The sequence below is a fragment of the Rhineura floridana genome, chromosome 18 (genome assembly GCF_030035675.1).
Source record: "Rhineura floridana isolate rRhiFlo1 chromosome 18, rRhiFlo1.hap2, whole genome shotgun sequence".
Classification (NCBI taxonomy): domain Eukaryota; kingdom Metazoa; phylum Chordata; class Lepidosauria; order Squamata; family Rhineuridae; genus Rhineura; species Rhineura floridana.
The window spans coordinates 2,913,211-2,932,018 of NC_084497.1; the positions used below are offsets into that span (position 1 = coordinate 2,913,211).

General features: G+C 47.9%; 2 protein-coding genes across 2 annotated transcripts; one reads left to right on the top strand and one right to left on the bottom strand.

Moving 5' to 3' along the window:
- Nucleotides 1–8,381: 8,381 nt before the first annotated feature.
- On the bottom strand, nucleotides 8,382–8,726 carry LOC133372762 (cysteine-rich and transmembrane domain-containing protein 1-like). Its single transcript, XM_061601826.1, has one exon. The coding sequence runs from the start codon at nucleotides 8,724–8,726 to the stop codon at nucleotides 8,382–8,384; it is 345 nt and encodes a 114-aa protein (XP_061457810.1).
- A 2,295-nt stretch (nucleotides 8,727–11,021) lies between these two features.
- S1PR4 (sphingosine-1-phosphate receptor 4) lies at nucleotides 11,022–18,035 on the top strand. Its single transcript, XM_061601087.1, has 2 exons — nucleotides 11,022–11,147; nucleotides 15,245–18,035. The coding sequence occupies exon 2, from the start codon at nucleotides 15,587–15,589 to the stop codon at nucleotides 16,841–16,843; it is 1,257 nt and encodes a 418-aa protein (XP_061457071.1). The 5' UTR covers nucleotides 11,022–11,147; nucleotides 15,245–15,586; the 3' UTR covers nucleotides 16,844–18,035.
- The last annotated feature ends 773 nt before the right edge of the window (nucleotides 18,036–18,808 follow it).

Below are 18,808 nucleotides of genomic sequence, written 5' to 3' on the forward strand. Positions count from 1 at the left end.
CAGGAGTCAGCTGAGGCTGGGTGGGGTGTGGTTCCAACAGCTCCAGCTCAAAAACTCCAGGGCTAGACCAGAAGAGCTCCTGGGACACCAGCCCTGTGCTCTGCCTGTTAGCTCATCTCCTGCTGACTCCAGACCTGACCCTGGACTTGCCCCTTGCCCCCGCTTGGGTCTTGACCCTGGACTGCTCTGCCCTTGCTTCATGCCCAACCCCTTTATCGTTGTGGACTCTGGCTTTGGACTGACCCTGGATATTTCCTCGGGGTTGCCCTCCTCTCTGTTATTGCTGGGAAGTCTTTTGCCGCCTTCGAAGCCTGGTGTGAAGGAAACAGAATGACACGTGTCGCCATCTACAGTGCTCCCCGTAAGTCCAGAGCCTAAAGTTACTTATGTGCAGCAGCACCAATTGCTGAAGGTCGTCTGCGTTTCACTTGGCATACTGTGTGCTGGAAAGTGCAAATTAGGTCAATTCCCTTTTAAATGCAGTCGGAACTGAATCAAGTCACAGGTTACCCAATTGCTGGCCATGTCGGTATCCCTTGTTTTAAAGAATCCCATAAGTCAGGGATTCCCAAACCGTGTCTGCCAGCTTCATTCAGGTGGCCCGCAGTGTGTCGGTGGATTTGCGGTGGGAGATGGTACACCCCTCGCATTGTGTATGTGCATGGATCCTTAATCGTGTGTTGTTGTTTCCTACCTTTATTGCTTATCATTTTATTATGTCACAGTTTGAATTCTATGGAATTCAAGTGCGAGGCAACAAAACACAATCTATAAGAAATAAAAGGAGGCAAAAAAAGAGATACAATTTAAACTCCTAGTGCACCTAGCACAACGCATCACAATTAATTGCTGCACTGTGCAGACAAATAATGAAGTGGTCTACCAAGACCGTCGGCAATTTTTAAGTGGTCCGCAGGGGGGAAAGTTGGGGGACCTGTGCCATATATCAAACAATGTGTTGCATGAAAAATGATGCATGGACCAAAATATGAGAATTTTCACATTGTCTCTTGGTAACAGGTTTGGGGGAGAGCCAGTGTGGTGTACTGGTTAGCGTGCTGGACTACGACCTGGGAGACCAGGGTTCGAATCCCCACGCAGCCCTGAAGCTCACTGGGTGACCTTGGGCCAGTCACTGCCTCTCAGCCTCAGAGGGAGGCAAGGGGAAACCACCTGACCATGAAAACTGTAGTCATAGGGTCGCCATAAGTCGGGATCGACTTGAAGGCAGTCCATTTCCATTTCAACAGGCTCGGGGCTAAATGTGCCTCCCCAGGCCTCTCTAACTGGCCCTTGGGACTCTCTCCAGCCCACACCCCTCACTGGCCCTGATTCACCCCCTCCTTGAGTGCCTTTACCTGGCTGCAAATGTGTCCTTGAACTACCAATAATACCCCTTGCTGCCTTGATGGAGGAGAGGGAAGTGTGTGAGGGACTCAGAGGTGGCTGGATCTGACCATTCTGGTTCTCTTTCGTTTTTCCAACCTTGCATTGAGTTTTCTGCATTTCTGTGTCCGTTTGCAAGTTTCCCTCCTGAAAATTAATGGACCCATGTAAGTCCCATCTGTTAACGTCAATGGGCGATATTCAATGCTCGTCTGACTTGGAGGAGATCCACTGAAGTGACTGGTCATGACTACCTTAGTTTCATTATCATAGAATAGTAGAGTTGGAAGGGGCCTATAAGGCCATCCAGTCCAACCCCCTGCTCAATGCAGGAATCCAAATCAAAGCATTTCTGACAGATGGCCGTCCAGCTGCCTCTTGAATGCCTCCAGTTAATTTCAGTCGGTCAATTAATTTCAGTTGGTCTACTCTGAGTAGGGCAAGCATTGAATACCACCTACTGAAGTGACTGGTCGTGACCAACTTAGGTTCATTCATTCATGGATGTACTCTGAGTAGGACTTAGTTGCATATAACCCCCAGTCTAAAGGTTATATTCAAAAAGTTAGGCCTACTTGGGCATAGATCCACTGATATTAATAGCCACAACTAACTAGGGTCCCGTAATTTCAGTTGAATACAAACAAATGGACCTACTCTGAGTAGGACATTGGATACCACCCAATACAGAACGATCATTAAAATGACTAACCAAATAGGTTTGTTTGTTTTTTTTAAAATGAACAGCTGCAAAGGCCTGTTGGCATGAAAAGGTCTTCCAGAGATGCCTGAAAGTCAACTGTGAGGGTGGCTGCTGCATCTCTGCTGGAAGAGAGCATGGGGACTGGGAACACTAAACGTTTAGAGCAGCCTTTCCCAACCAGTGTGCCTCCAGATGTTGTTGGACCACAACTCCCATCAGCCAGCATTGCCAATGGTCAGGAAAGATGGGAGTTGTGGTCCAACAACATCTGGAGGCACACCAGTTGGGAAAGGCTGCTTTAGAGGTTTAGAAATGCTTTTAAATATTCCAAATGAATCCTGACATAAATGTGCGTCAAGGCATGAGGAATCCAGTACTTACCCCCAGAGCTCAATGGGGTGGACATCAGCAGGGTGAGGAAAATGAGAAAGCCCTGGGATGAATCCATTGTCGCTCTTCCAAATAAACAGTCATGCTTAGCCTTCCCACGTTTTATAGAAAGGTCTGGTGACCATTGGAAGCCACATGTCTACCCCTCTGCCGTTGCCCTGTGTGATCTCCCTCCTCTCATATCTCCCATCTTGTCAGTTGAAGGCATTGATAATCGGCACAGAGAGTCCCCTTTCTTAGAAAAGGGAGGGGGTCGGCAAGACAATAAAGTAAGTCATAAGATCTATGCCTGGGGTTCCCACACTGTGGACTGTAGAGCACTGCTTCGTTCATGTGGTCCGCAACACAACTGTGAAGAACGCTTACAATTAGGGATAAGGAAGAAATTCTTATGGAGAGAGGGTGTGGCTCCCTGGAGGTGTGACGATGATGTCACAAAACAGGGAGGTGAGAAAGGGCCAGGTGGTTCCAGCCCCACACCTCTGGGTTCTCCTGCTGAGCAGCAGAAAGACTGAGGAGCACATTGCTGCCCCTCTCTTTCCTCTGCCTTGGCTATGCGCAGAAACTTGGGAAGGGCATTGTTTGTTTGAGAGACCTCGCACTCCACAGGGTGAGTAGCATTTCCAAGCAGGACAAAGGAGCCTATTCCCTCTGCCCATCTTATCCCCCACACACACGCAATCCTTGCTGGATCAGGCCAGTGGCCCATCTAGTCCAGCATCCTATCCTCACAATGGCCAAACAGATATCTCTGGGGAGCCTACAAGAAGGGTCCGAGTGCAACAGCAGCTCTCCCTACATGCGATTCCCGGCAACCGCTCTTCAGAGTAGGGAGGAGAGAGAAATTCATTTAGGCTCGCACTTCAAAGACAAACGATCAAGTTCACCCTTTCCAAGACAGTATGAGAACTGAAACCCAGGCATCCTTCAAAATTTGCATTTCACTGAATTTTGCGATGGCGTTCTCCAAGGAGAGAATATTTACAAAAATGCATAGGGAGAAATGTGCATAAAAATGAATATATTAGTGACAATAACTCCCCCCAAAATGCAAAAATGGGTATGTTAATCAAATCTGCATATAAAAATGTGTTTAGTAGAACCATGCAATAGGGTGTGGGAAGCAATGCTAGTCCTACATAGAGTAGGCCCATTCAAGGCAATGGACACCGCTAACTTGGAATAGTAGAGTTGGAAGGGGCCTATAAGGCCATTGAGTCCAACCCCCTGCTCGATGCAGGAATCCAGGTTAAAGCATCCCCGAAAGACAGGTGGCTGTCCAGCTGCCTTTGAACGTCTCCAGCATTGGAAAAATTCACACTAAAATGCTGAAGGATTTTCATGAAGACTTTTTAAGAAAAGTGTCGCTGGGATTCATTGGGTGTAGCTTCATTAATTTAGGTTCCTAAGCTCACCCCCCGCCCCGTCATAGACCACTTGAAAATCGCTGAGGATCTTGGCACACCACTTCATGAATTTCCTACTTGCTGTAGCCATTGCAACGCGATGTGATTTCAAATTGTATCTCACAGTCTGCGTCTGTGTTGGAATTGCTTTTTAATACGTTTTTAAACCTGTTTCTTTAAAAAAAATGTTTTTAATTTTTTTTAAAAAAGATGTTTTGAAAGCTTTTTAAAAATGTTTTTAAAGATGTTTTGTTTTAATGTGTATTAAAGTCTGCTTTTATGATGTTTTAAAGTGTTTTTAGTGCTTTTGTTTGCCGCCCTGGGCTCCTTCTGGGAGGAAGGGCGGGATATAAATCAAATAATTAAAAAAAAAAAATCTCCAAAGCAGTAACACAGACCAGTGTCTTTGGGAAGGTTGTCTGAACACACCAGTTGTTCCAACACTCCACTGCAATATCTTCGGGTAGGTTGTCTGCTAGTTTGCTCAGCCACCACATTCTTTGTCTTTTTTCTAGCACAGATATGTGATGTCCGCAACTGCTTGTTCCATCACGGCTCAACTTCCCACAGCACGTTGTGAGTTTCCCTCCATTCCAGAAAAAAATTAAGACCGTCAATCTGCTGGTAGCCTTTCTGAGGCAAGCAGGACTCACAATATGGACCACGGACATCCTCCGCCGCCTTACCCAGGACCGCCTCCGAGCGCCCCGTACCCTCAGCAACCAGGTGGACAAGCCTACCCTGGCTACTCTTTGGGACCATATCCAACTGGTTATCCAGGGTACCAAGGCTACCAACCGTATGGATACCAAGGGTACCCACCACATTCTGTCTCCTACGCAGCCGGCCCCAGTTATCCAGGTTACCCTATGGTAGAACAAAGGAGGGATGACTCAACCTTGTCCACTTGTCTGAAGGCCTGCGCGGCTGCCCTTTGTTGCTGCTGCCTCTGGGACATGATGACATATGACTGTGACTGCAACTGAGCACCCCGAAGACCCTGTCAATACCTCTTCCCTGGACAAATTCCCCTCCTGGAGCCCAATCTCTTCCTCTTCCTCCTCTTCTTCAACAGCTTTTGAGCATCATAATAAACGATGTCCTTTGCTCAGGCAACAGCAACCCAAGTCTGCCAGAGAGAAGGTGCCATGGTTTATTTCTTTCTTTTGACCATTTGCGCCCTGCTCTTTTTCAGCCAAAAGAGGCTCCCAGGGTGGCTTATGCACAATCATGACAATCCCTGCCTTACAATCTATTTTTTTTTAAAGCAACATGCAAGGAAAGAAGGACAGGGAGGGTGGAGGAAAAAAGCAGTGACCAATTCTTAAACAGTCATTCTTATAATGATCAGTTGTCACAGGGTAGGAGTTGCCTGGTGGAGCTGGTCTTCCGGTAAGCCGTTTGGATTTGCCCCACTTCTCATCTCTCCAACTGAGGCATAACGTCCATAAAGCACTCTTGTGGGCTGCTTCCAGAGTGGGCGCTTACCTGTTGAACAGCCAAGCTTTATTCCCTCACCTTTTATGGGGTATCTGCATGATGTGGGCTCAAAAGAGCTTCCTCCTGCATCTTCCCTGTTTTGGTTGTTTTTCAGATCTCAGATAAACTGGTTTTTTTTTTTTTTTAGTACGGGGTGGGGAACCTCACGCCGAGGGAGGCAAATCCGCCCCTCGGGATTCTTCCCAGGACATACCCTTCACTAGCCCACCTTCCCTGAGCTGTGATCATGCCTCTTAGAGAGGGGTGTGTGACGGTGTGTAGAAACTCGCCTACTGGATAAGGTAAAATTGGCACCAATTGCTTTGCCCATTTTTGCCTCTGGCCCTTGCCCACTCACTGGCATGTGGCCCCTAGAGAATGCGGCCCTCAGCCTGGAAAAAAGGATCCTCGTACTTGCTCTATGGTTTCAGAGGGGACTTTGTGAACCAGGCACACAGTTTCTTCACATATGCCTGACCCATTGCACAACTATTCCAGCCAGTTAATGGCTTGCCTAGATTGTGCTCTAACCACTTCCTTCTCTGTGGCCAAGAGTCTCTTATGATTATTTTACCTGAGGGCTCAAATAAATCCGTTACTGAACAAGTGGCAACATTTCTGAAGCTGGCTATTTTGACCAGACCACACATGATTGCCTGATTATATGAACTGATTCATATGTTTATGCATTAATGTGCATTTTTATTATACATTGCATTTATGTATGTGGGGTCAGTTGACTCTTAAAAAAAAATGATGTATAGTGCAGATGGGGCCTAGGTGATGCTTTGATTTGGATTCCTGCATTGCGCAGGGGGTTGGACTTGATGGCCTTATAGGCCCCTTCCAACTCTACTATTCTATGACTCTATATACTGGAAACTTTTTTATTGGAAGAAAATAGTATGTATATTCTCGAAACCCAGCTCAACTGGCTAACTGTAAACCAACAAATTTCCTTCCTGTGTCCTAATGAGTCATGAGGGTGTATGATTCTGGGTGTTAGGTTTTTTTGTTAAGTCATGCAGGTGTCGTTACCACTGATGACTTAGCAAAACAACATCTTTTTCTGCCCTTCAACAGAAATATCCAATTTGATAAGAAGTGCCACAAACACACCATATATATATCCCTAAACATTTACAGTATTGAAGCCCTAACAAGGAATTGGGGGTGAACAAAAATGTCAATTTCTGTTTCTAAGGAGATGGGGGAGGAAGCGAAAGGGGGAAAACCCAACATGGATATATTTGGCCTGTCCATTATTCCTTGTTATGGTCATGACCAGTGGTCACACAGTACAGTTCTCTTCTCCATGTTTCTATATTGTGACAATTCGCCTGCATTTTTGTATAAAATATTTCCTGCTATATACATCTTGATGTGCAATTTTTTGTCAATATATGTATTTTTGCAAAGCAATTTCCCTCAAACGGAATGCATTTTTGAATCACGACGATACACACTTATACGCACATTTTACCCCAGTGCGTGGAGTTTTGTGGCTGGACAACTGCGCTGCACAATCTGGAGATGTGCAAAATTTTGAAGGACGTCTGTGTTTCAGTTTAATATTGTTTCGGAAAGCGAGAATTCAGTAATTCCACCTTTAAATACAAACTAAATTGAATTCTCCTCCTAACTGAGATAAATAGTAAAAAAAAAAGGGGGAATCTTGCTCTTTGGAAAATGGCCAGAAACTTCATAGCCTTGTGCATTAAGATAAGCTAACTCACAGGAGTTACACAAGAAAAGTTCTTTATACCCTCCCCATCTCCCTAGCACCCCCTATTTCTACATCCCAAAAGGGGTGGGGTGTGGGTCCTCCTGATCAATGTGTGATTAGGTATAGAGAGCTGCTAGGGGCAGAGTTGGGGATTGGACACGACTTACAAAAAAAATAGGACTTGAACTTATGCGGCTTAAAGAGAAGAAATATTTCCATCACCTCCTCCTCATCCCCAGTAACCCCAACTTCCCATTCCACAGTCATAAACTAGTACACTTGGAAGGGGCCTCTAAGGCCACCGAGTCCACCCCCCCTGCTCAATGTGGGAATCCAGGTTAAAGCATCCCCAACAGGGGGCTGTCCAGCTGCCTCTTGAATGTCTCCAGTGTTGAAGAGCCCTCCACCTCCCTAGGTCATTGGTTCCATTGTCACACCGCTCTAACAGTTAAGTAGTTTTTCCTGATGTTCATCCGAAATCTGGCTTCCTGCAACTTAAGCCCATTGTTCTGTGTCCTGCACTCTAGGACGACTGAGAAGAGATCCTGTCCCTCCTCTGTGTCAGGTACTTGAAGAGTGCGATCATACCTCCCCTCAGCCTTCTCTTTTCAAGGCTAAACATGCCCACCTCTTCTATTCTAGGATTCGAGGATTTTAGGGCAAATGTCTCCTTACACACACATTTTTGTATGCAGGTATTCATGTTTGCAAGCAATTTCTCCTAAGCAATTTCTCCTAATATAATGCATTTCTGTATATTTTCACTCGTATGTTCAGTTTTGCATGCACTCTCTCCTAATGTACACATTTTTGAAAAACACTGTTGGGCTGGAGAAGTGCATTACAAAATTTAGATAAGGGTGAATTTTGAAGCATGGCTGTGGTTCAGTTCTCGTATCATTTTTGGCAGGTGCAGACAGATTTGGCTTTAAATGCAAGCTGAATGGAATTTCTCGCCCTCCCAAATCTGCATGTGAAGGAACTGTTCCGTTGAGTTTTGAAATAAATAAACCAAGTTCCCTGAGCTCTGAAAAAACAACAGAAAGTGAAGAGCGAAAATATGGGATGCTGTGGACACCCATCATGCAGACGCCCTGTAAAAGCGAGCGCCCGGCATGGAAACAGACCACAAGAGCCCACAACGCATGTTATCATGGTGCCATTGCTACAACAGACTCGCATCACTATGCAAAGCAGATCATTTATTACTGTGCACAATGCTGCTAAGGAGGAAGAGGAGGAAAATAAGTGGTGCTCCGTAGCCGAGATGTTGTGTGGCTTTTTGGGGTACTCAGCCACAGGTCATCATGTCCCAAAGGCAGCAGCAGCAAAGCGTGGCCCAGCAAGCAGCCAAACAGGTGGCCAAGGCTGATTCGTCCTTCTTCCGTTCTTCCACAATGTACACGGCGTGTCCAGGCCCAGCTGTGTAGGCTAGTCCCGGAGGCAGAGGAGGAAGACACGGTAGGTAGCCTTGGTAGCCGTAGGGTGGTGGGTAGCCTTGGTGGGCAGGATAGCCGGTGGGATAGGGTCCTGGTGGGTAGCCGGGATACGGCTGAGGACCGGGTTGTCCAGTTGGGTGCTGGGGGTATGGGGGAGCCGGGCTCGGATAGGGTGGTGGAGGATGCCCCTGGTCCATGTTAGGATTCCTGCCCACCTCAAAAAGGCAACCAGTGGATTAAAGACTCTTTTCGGAACAGCGGGAAACTCAAGCGTCCTGCGGAAAGTGGAATGGCGATGGAACAGGCAACTGGGGATGTCACATATCTGTGCTAGAAAAGAAACAAACCAACAACATGGTGGCTGAGCAAACTACTGTCTCTGACAGGAGGGAGAATAGCCATCATGGCTACTAGGCATTGTGATAACTTCCTCCACAAATTTAAGAAGAACCCGGCTGGATCAGGCCATGGGCCCATCTAGTCCCAGGCTATGGTCTGAAGGCACGTGAGGCCACCCCCTTGCTGAAGCTAAGGAGGTCTGGGACAGGTCGGTACTGGGTACAACCGGGTGCTGGGCGCGCTACATTTCACAGGACAACAAGTGCCTGGATGGGAGACCGCTGGGGAATCACATGTATGCCGCCTTAGGTTCTATGGTGAAAGAAAGGTAGGGTATAAATGTAACAAACAAGCAAATAGTCCAGCATCTCACTCTCACGATGGCCAACCAGGTGCGCCCATGGGAGGCCCACCAGCAGGATCTAAGCATGACGACAACTCTCCCCACTTGTGATCTCCAGCAACTGGCATTCGGGGCATGCTGCCTCCAACAGAGCATAGCCAAAGGACTAATCCAAGTGGAGAAGACACCGGGAGAGAGAACTTTGGTGGTGGTGTGGCAGAGAGGGATAAGATGGGCAGAGGAAATATGAACTGCTCCTCTGTCCTATTTGGAAAAGCTACTCACCCTGCAGAGTCTGAGATCTCTCCAGCAAGAAATAAATGCCCCTCCCAGGTTTCTGAGGTCGGCCAAGGCAGAGGGGGGGCAGCAATGTGCCTTTGTGCAGGAAGACCCAGAGGTGTGGGGCTGGAGCCAGCTGGCCCTTTCTCAGCTGCCTGGTTTGTGACATCATCGTCACACCTCCAGGGAATGAAGGGTCTCTGAGGAAAGCAAGGGATCTCAGGAATGGAGGCCAAATATAGCCCTCCAGACCTCTTTGCCTGGCCCTTGGGACTCTCCCCAAGTGCAGCCCCTCAGTGCCCCAATTTGTGAGTATTTTTGCCTGGCTGGGGTGTGCGCTGTTGAACTGCGATAATGCTTCTTGCTCAGGTGTGTAGTCGTCTGGGGGCTCAGGGGGTCTTAGACTCTTAGTGTTTTAGGACCAGGGTCCCAACAGGGTCTCTATATCACCAGTAAGCTATGAGCCAATTAGCACGAAAGGGGAGTGTGTTAGCCACTGAGAAGAGTCTTCTAACAGGCTTCCTTATTTTCTCCTGCGGATTGGAGCCAATCAGAGTGAAAGGAGGTGAGTCAGCTACTGAGAAGACTCTTCTCAGTGGCTAACACTCTCCTCTTTCCTGCTTATTGGTGCCTAGAAGTGTCTGTTGTTGTAGGAAAAGGCATGCACAAAGATCTCATTCTCAACCAGACAGCAAAAAAGGGGGAATGGGGCATGGCTGTGACTAACATGAAGGGATCCTGCACTTCTGAATTTGCCACTACGTCCCTGCTCCTGCTTGTCTTGTTGGAGGTGTGCACCTAGAAATTTTTGCATTTGTTGAAATGCAGCCTACTGCCAAGCTAGGAGCCGAATCTGCTTTCCGTGGCCTCGTACCTGCCATTCCCTGGGAAATTCTAAGCGGGGGGGGGAATCAATGCACTTTTGAAATCTGTGGTTCAGATCAGTGCTGTTCTGAAAGGCACAGCCTGCCACCTTGATTGAAAATGGCAGCCAGTGGTATCCAAACGCAGGTGAAAACTTCCTCCTCGATCTCTGGAGCCGACACATGTCAAACCTGTGTGTGTGTGTGTGTGTGTCCGTCCAAATGCAGAGCCAACAGACAAGCCGCTTTCCAAAATACAGAGCAGACAAGTGGAGAGTTCCCTGCCCCGAGGGGCTTACAGTGTATGGTGCAAGGTTTACCTATGAGGCGCCAATCTTTTGGGGGGGGGGTTTCTCTTCAGAAAAACTTTTAAAGCACAGGCCAACTGCTTATCCATCCCCAATCCAACTTAATTCCCAAGTGTTTCATGTTTTTGAGCAACGGGGCTGTGGCGGTGAGGCCGATCCGACTCGAAGGTGACAGCGGCTGTTTTTACAACCGTTCTGGCAACCACCACCCGCTCTCTCACTTGGGTGGGTCCATCCTGCAGAAGGAAAACTGTGGTTTTTCAGATCTGGGTGTGTCACAACATCTCCTTCCTCTTGCTTGTGCTAGGTAGGGCAAACACCAGTGTTCTCAGAGAAAACACACACCCGACAACGTGCCCGCAGAACGAATTGGTTCTGTCGCTCGTGCCTGGAGAGGTACATGCAAGGAGCAGTTCGGAGCTTTGGGGGCCGAATCCGCTTCAGCATTTGAGCCTGGAAGAGGCGAGCGGGAAGGAATGCCAGCAGGTATGGAGTGGTTCTCCTTTCCATTCGTAATTCTCTCTGTTAATCCGCCTACCCAATGTCCTCCCACCAATCTCCTTCCCCCGGTCTCTCCCTCATCTGCTATGCCTACAGCGCCGGGAAACGTCAGAGACTGCCATCAGGTCAGGCTGTTTCTCCGTGTAGCCCAATATTGCTGACTCTGATGGGCAGCGGCTTTCTGGGGGCCTCAGGCAGAGATGGATCCTTCTCATCGAAGGCAGCTTTAGTCTTCTAAGTGTCCCAGGCTAGGGCCTGAAGACACACGAGGTCACCACTGTACTGAAGCTAAGCAGGTCTGGGGCTGGTCAGTGCCTGGGTGGGAGACCGCAGGGAATCGCACATACTGTATGCAGACTTGGGTTTCTACGATGAAAGAAAATGGAAATGGGCTGCCTTCAAGTCAGTTCCGACTTATGGGCAGCCCTATGAATAGGGTTTTCATAGTAAGCGGTATTCAGAGGTGGTTTCCCATTGCCTTCCTCTAAAGCTGAGAGGCAGCGACTGGCCCAAGGTCACCCAGGGAGCTTCGTGGCTGTGTGGGGATTTGAACCCAGGTCTCCCAGGTCGCAGTCCAACACTCTAACCCAGGTGGGGTATAAATGTAAGAAATAATAATAAATAATAATAATAAAATATTAAGTGGACTGAACGTAGGGCTTTATGCCTGCAAAGCAGGTGTCACTGAGCTACTTGTCCTTTCCCCTGAAAAAATAAGATCCCAGCCCTCACGGGTTGGAAAAATGGACCAATTTAAAATTTAAACACAGGGAGCACTGTCAGCTGACCTGCAGCGGTTCCGGGCAGAGACGCATCTCGTCACCTGCTGATTCTTTGATCGTGGGAGGTGTCTGGTGTTGAACCTGGGACCGTCTGAGCACAAAGGAGGCCCTCTGCCGCTGTGCGTGTGGTCTGCGACTGAGCTTGGGGAAGGAGCCATAGCTCCGCGGCAGAGCCTCTGCCTTGCATGCAGAAGGTCACCAGATCAATCCCCGACGGCATCTCCAGGGAGAGGCTCCTTGCCTGAAACCCCAGAGAGAGCTGCTGCAAGTCAATACTGAGCCTGATGTGCCAGTGATCTGACTCAGGATAAGTCGGATCCCAATGTTCCTCCCTTGCGTTCATCTCCAACCCTTTTGGATCCAAGTTTAATCCTGTGTAGCTCAACTTCAGTTCTGCATGCCTCCCCCCCCTTTCCCTTTCTCTCTGTAGGACAGTGGTTTTCAGACTTCCCACATCTATCTGTGACGTCACGTTTTGATGCCTTCTCTGATTCAAGACCCTTAGATGATGCAAGGTTCTCTCTCCGCCCTGTGCCCCCACATGTAGTGTTATAAGCACAACTTGTAAAAGGTTTAACATGCAAAACGCAAACAAAATTGGGATGTTAGGCTGTACAAATATTGAAGGCATTGCTTTTTTTGTTTTTGAATGTCCCACAGTTTCTCCAAGGAGCTTCTGGCCGGGGTGTGTGTGTACAGGACGCAGGTTTCCCCTCCTCCATTGTGCCTTCACAACAGCCCTGTGCTGTAGGCCAGGCTGAGAAAGTGACTGGCCCACGGTCACCTAGTAAGCTCTGTCAGGGCTTAGCAAGGGATTCAGCTTATCCAGTGCTCTGTCTACTCTCCCCCCGCCCTTCACCTTGTCTGCAGAGAAAGTCTGGAGGTTTGTTGAAAAACTCCCAGCAGCCAGCATGGCCAATGGTCAGGGCTAATGATGATAGTTTGAGTCCAGCAACATCTGGAGGGCGACAGGCTCTTGGTCCTCATGTTACAGAAACCCACTGCCTTGCAAAAGATTCTGGGCTGTGCGATAGCGCATCACTATTGATCTCATTGAGGAACCCCTGATAATTCTTCTCTCTCAATGAGTGCTGGTCCTATAATTTGGTGGAATTCAGTCTATGGCCATAAATAAAAAATCAGTCATTTGGTGGAAGGTGCCAGCCTGTGTGCGTGTCACTCTGCACTAGGGGGATACGTCAATTCCGTTCGCATTTAAAGCAGAATTTATCAGCTTCTCACTTTCCAAAACAATGAGAAGGGAAGCCACAGCCCTCCTTCAAAATCCTCACTTTTTCAAATTTTGCAATGCAGTTCTCCAACCAAACTTTTACAAAAATGCGCAGAAAATGGGCGTAAGAATGAATATAACTAGCAAAAAGTACAGAAATGCTTTATGTATGAGGAGCAGTTGGTTGCAGAAGCGTCTACATTAGTCAAAACTGGACAAAAGTGTTTCGCTGGGGAAATACACACTATCATGAGCACAAATTGTTGCCGCGATGCGAACTGAATTTGAAAATGAGAAACTGAGAGAACCAAAACTGGTGGGTCTTTCTGTCTCTGCTCTGCACACAGCCCCCATTCAGGATTCTATGATTCTCCTTCCACCCATTCCCCTGACCTCCTAATTTCCCATCCCTGTCTCCGCTGCCAACATCCATCATTCTGTGGCTACTGAGCACTGTTCAATCTTCATTGGGCTGTTTTGGGGGATCCCCCTCCCCCATTTGTGCTTTGTTTTTTCTACTTCTGGAAACCTTTGGGTCTCCCCCCCCTCAAATCTCATAAGTCCTCGCTCATGTGTGTGGGTGGCAGCTTTTGGATCCATAAACATTTGGCACGCACAACCTGAACATTGGAAACAGAACTCCAAAAAGGGGGCTGGTGGAGGAAATGACTGTTGTCACATCCACAGCATACATTTTAAGCCCATGGCTTTCCCCCAAAGAATCCTGGGAACTGTAGTTTGTTAAGGGTGCTGGGTAGTGTAGGGTGGGTAAGGGGTAAGCTAGTAGCCATTTCTCCCTCTCTTTTTTCTTAAAAGAAGTGGGACTTGTAACAAAATGTGTGGAGTGCAACCATTGCACTTTCTGAAACACCACAAGAGCCAAACCACAGCCACCCTTTGAAATTTGCACTTATCCAAATCTTGCGAAGCAGTTCCCCAACCAATGTTTATAAATTATTATTTTTTAAAAATGCATCTATTAGTGAAAAGTGCGCACGAAAATGAATACATTAGTAAAAGTTACAAACATGCATGTTGTGAGGAGAAACTGCTCGCAAAAACGTCTGCGTTAAACCAAAACTGCAAGCAAAAATGTCTTTATCCGGACAGATTTGCATTCAAATGTGCTTTAAGTGGACCAGCTTCATTCTCTGTATACAATCTTGTCCAAGGGAAGCAGATTATTTAAGCTGCTAAATCCAGTGATCTCCGTTCTCCAATGGATGAACATGCCTAAATATTTTACGGCTTCCATTTCTTCTAGGAAAGCTCAGGTTAAATGTTTGTGAACTCTTAACTGTTAATATTAGTTTTAAATGTTCTTGCTTAACTGTTTTGTTTTCTCATGTATCTGGTCGATGACTGAAATAAATTATTGATTGATTGATTGATTGATTGATTGAACATGCCTGAAGCAGCAGAGTCCGCTGCTGAGGTAAAAGAGCATACAATGAATATTTTATACCATTTTATTTAAACTGCTTAGAGATATAGAGTTGTGGTCAACTCAGTCCTACTCAGAGTAAACCCAGTGAAATGAATGACCCTAAGTTAGTCATGTCTATTAGCCTCATTGGGTCTACTCTGAGTAGGACTAGCACGGAACACCAGCCATATTATTAAGCGGTATATAAATCCTGCTAAATAAACCAATTAACATCTCAGAATTGTATGGGGGGGGAGGTAAAAGATCAGGTGGACGGGATGCTTCCTCCTGAGCGATTGCTGGGCTTTCTTACTCTAAAAGCACAGCAATATCCTCTCTCCCACGCCACTTGTGTAACAAGGGCGAAGGAACCTGTGGTTCCCCCAAGCCTCATCCGTGTCCGTCCAGCGTCATGCACTGATTGAACAAGAGTGGAAAACTGCTTGCGCTCTGCTCTGAAATGATGCTGCCACACCAATCTCTCTCTTCTCCACCCCCACCCTCAGAAATAATACGCAATAGCAGGGCAACGCAAGGAAGAAAGGAAACACACCCTTGAACAACAGGAAACGGTGCCCTTCAATGCCCCCTGTTCCGTCTTGACAATCTCTCCTTACTGACTTGTCTTCTCTCGATTTTGCAGAAATCCTGCCAAGATAGGACTCTGGAGCCCCCTCTTCTTGCTGTGGCCCACTGGCAGGGCTCTGGTGAAAATAGGTAGCCGTGGCTATCGCCTGTCTGCTGAGTGGATGCAGCAATTGAACGAGGCCCTGGTTCTTACATCCTCTTCTCATATTTGAGGCTCTGCTCAACCCCCGTTGACTTGACTGGCTCTGTGATCGTCTACTAAGCTGTGGGCAGATCTTTCCTTCCTTCAAAGGCTGGGAGCGCTCCTCCTGTTCTGTCTCAAGCATGTATTCCCAATAAGAGGGCCCAATTCTGTTTCTGTACTGATCCTTTAAAGCAATTTAGCCCTCTCTGGAAGATGGCTGAACGTTCTGCATTTTCCTCCTCCACCTCCTCTTTGTCTCCTTCTACAGCGTTTTCCACTTCCATACCGGAGCCCCGGCTTGCCTCAGTCCACGGCGAGGAGCTCTGCTATCCCATACCGTCAGGCACAAATCACATCAACATCATCTTGTTCCATTACAACTTCACAGGGAGGATGCAGAACCGCCGTCCCCAGGAAGACAAGATGACCGTTCTCAAGATGGTAATCATTGCTGCCAGCTGCCTCATTGTTTTAGAGAACCTGGTGGTGCTGGTGGCCATCATCCGGAAGGTGCGCGCCCACCGGTGGGTCTACTCATGCCTGGCAAGCATCACCCTCAGCGACCTGCTGGCCGGAGTGGCCTATCTGACCAATCTCTGCTTGTCTGGGAGCAGAACCTTCCAGCTGTCGCCCAAGATGTGGTTCCTTCGCGAGGGGGTCCTCTTTGTGGTCTTGGCAGCCTCCACCTTCAGCCTGCTGGTGACGGCCATCGAGCGCTACAGCGCCATGGTGAGGCCCATCGCCGAGAACGAGACCAGCAAGACGATTCGCTTGAGGGGTCTGATACTCTTCTGCTGGGGCCTGGCCATCCTTATCGGCCTTCTGCCCTTACTGGGCTGGAACTGCATTTGCAAGGTGCCCACTTGCTCCACACTCTTGCCCCTCTACGCCAAGAACTACATCCTCTTCTGCGTGGTCATGTTCAGCATCATCTTAGTGGGCGTTGTGGGCCTCTACGCCTCCATCTACTGCTGGGTCCAGAAAAGCGCCAAGCAAGCCGTTTCCAGGTGCGGACGCAAGAGATCGATGCGGTTGCTGAAGACGGTGCTGTTGATCCTTTTCACTTTCCTCATATGCTGGATCCCGCTCTTTGTCTTCCTCCTGATAGACATCTTTTGGGTGAACAAGACCTGGGCGCTCCATAAAGCCTTTGGCTGGATCCTCACCTTGGCCGTAACCAACTCCCTCCTGAACCCCATCATCTACTCTTTAGGGAGCAAGGAGGTGAGGAGAGCTGTCGTGGAGCTTCTCTGCTGCTGCTGTATCTGGGCTGGGTTGCCCGGCCCCCGCAATTGCCTCATTGCCAGCGATGTCCATTTGGGCTCTTCCACGGGAACACAGAGCTCCTTGAAGATGCGAGAGAGCTTCCGTAGTTCAATGGTCCTCAACAGGAGACTCAGAGAGCCCCTCTCCAGCAATTCAAGCATGATGAGTAATGACACTTCGGGACTGCAACACACTCTGGACTAGAAACCAGACACTTCTCCCACACTGTATGCTGGACTGGAATTGGGACTCTTCTCCTGCAACACACTCTGGACTAGAAACCGGACTCTTCTTCAGCAACACATTGTGGACTAGAATTTTGACTCTTCTTCTGCACCATACTCTAGACTAGAAGCCTGTATCTTCTGGGCATGAGAATCCTCAAAACTAGCCTAAAAAACGTTCTATTGCTTCAGATGTTCAGAGGAAGACCAGAAAACTCAACCAAGGCAACAGTGTTCTTGTTCTGGTGTTCCATGCATGGGTGTTTTTTCACATTGATTTTTTTTTAAAAAAAATGCACACACACACACACACACACATATATATATATATACAAATCTGAACAAGAAAAATATCCTTCTTTAATTCTGATTTTTCTGCTGAACCATAGCTAAGGAAGCTTAGCTATGTATGGGTCAATGCAATGGATGCTTGTCCAACAGGGCAGCACCTTGCCAACCTCAGTGTGCCCGCAGCCAGCCCCCATCTGCCTGCCTGCTTGTTTACTTTCAACGAAGTCCAAGAGTTGGAAAAAGCACTTTCCTCCCAACTCCGTCTCAGTGTTACCCTTGTAGAACTCAACAGGGGGGGGGGGGAAACAAGAATGGAGTTGGCTCCACTTGTCATTGGATATGTCTCCGCTTACTATTGGGCTCCCTGCTTTCCGCCGCACCAGTCCCAAATGGGCACCAGCCACCTCTGGCCCAATGCAACCTCTGATATCAATGATCAGAACCAGTGGATTGCCTCCGATGTTAGTCAATGGAATGCTTTCAAGTCAATCCTAACTTAGGGTGACCCTCTGAATAGGGATTTCATGGTAAGCGGTATTCAGAGGGGGTTTCCCATTGCCTCGCTTTGCAGCTAGTCCTCCCCAGCTGGCTAGGGCCTCCTCAGCTTGCCACCTCTGCACAAGCCAGCCCCTTCCTGTCCGCAACTGCCAGCTGGGGGGCAACTGGGCTCCTGGGGACTATGCAGCTTGCCCACGGCTGCACAGGTGGCAGGGCACGTCACCCCTGAGCCACTCGCTGTGGGGGTGATCTTTAGCTGGCCCTTGACACCCAGGAGACACGAGCGGGGATTTGAACTCACAGACTCTGGACTCCCAGCCAGGCTCTCCTCCCCATTGTGTTATACCAGCTGTAGTCTCAGAGGAGATGCATTAAAAATTAAATGATGCGGCTTACTTAGTTCTATCCATTTCCAAGTTGCATTTCGTCACCTACAACCTTGTAATTTGAAGGGGGAGTTATATGCGATGGATCGGCGTGGGAGGGGAGCTTTTCCTGGCTAGTCAACACCCTTTTTCTCCCTGGGAGCCCCCCCTCCCACAAACACCACAAACAATCACTACAGTAGGCTACCATGAGGCAGGATGAACCCCACTCTAGTAGATGGTCCAGCTGTCATACAGGAGTTTGAGTCCATGTCTCCAGAACCCCTCCCTCCAATCTAAGCCCTGGAAAAGGGCGATCCTTCAAACTTGTTTATTTATATTTATTTTTATTTATTAAATTTATATACTGCCCCATAGCCGAAGCTCTCTGGGCGGTTCACAACAAACAAAACCAGTAACATACAATTAAAAACCACATATCATCAATTAAAATAAATTAATTATACAAAAGTTAAGACAAAATTAAACACATGTTGAATGCATATTAAATAGTAAAATGCAGGAATGTTAGAATGCTAAATGCTAAAAGCTAAAAATGCTAAAAGCTAAAATGCTAAAAAGCCTGGGAGAAGAGGAAGGTTTTTACCTGACGCCGGAAAGATAGTAATGTTGGCGCCAGGCGTATCTCATTAGGAAGAGTATTCCATAATTTGGGGGCCACCACTGAGAAGGCCCTTTTTCTTGTCATCGTCTTCCGGGCTTCTCTCTGAGTAGGCACCCGGAGGAGGGCCTTCGATGTTGAGTGTAGTGTACAGGTTAGATTCTCAAAA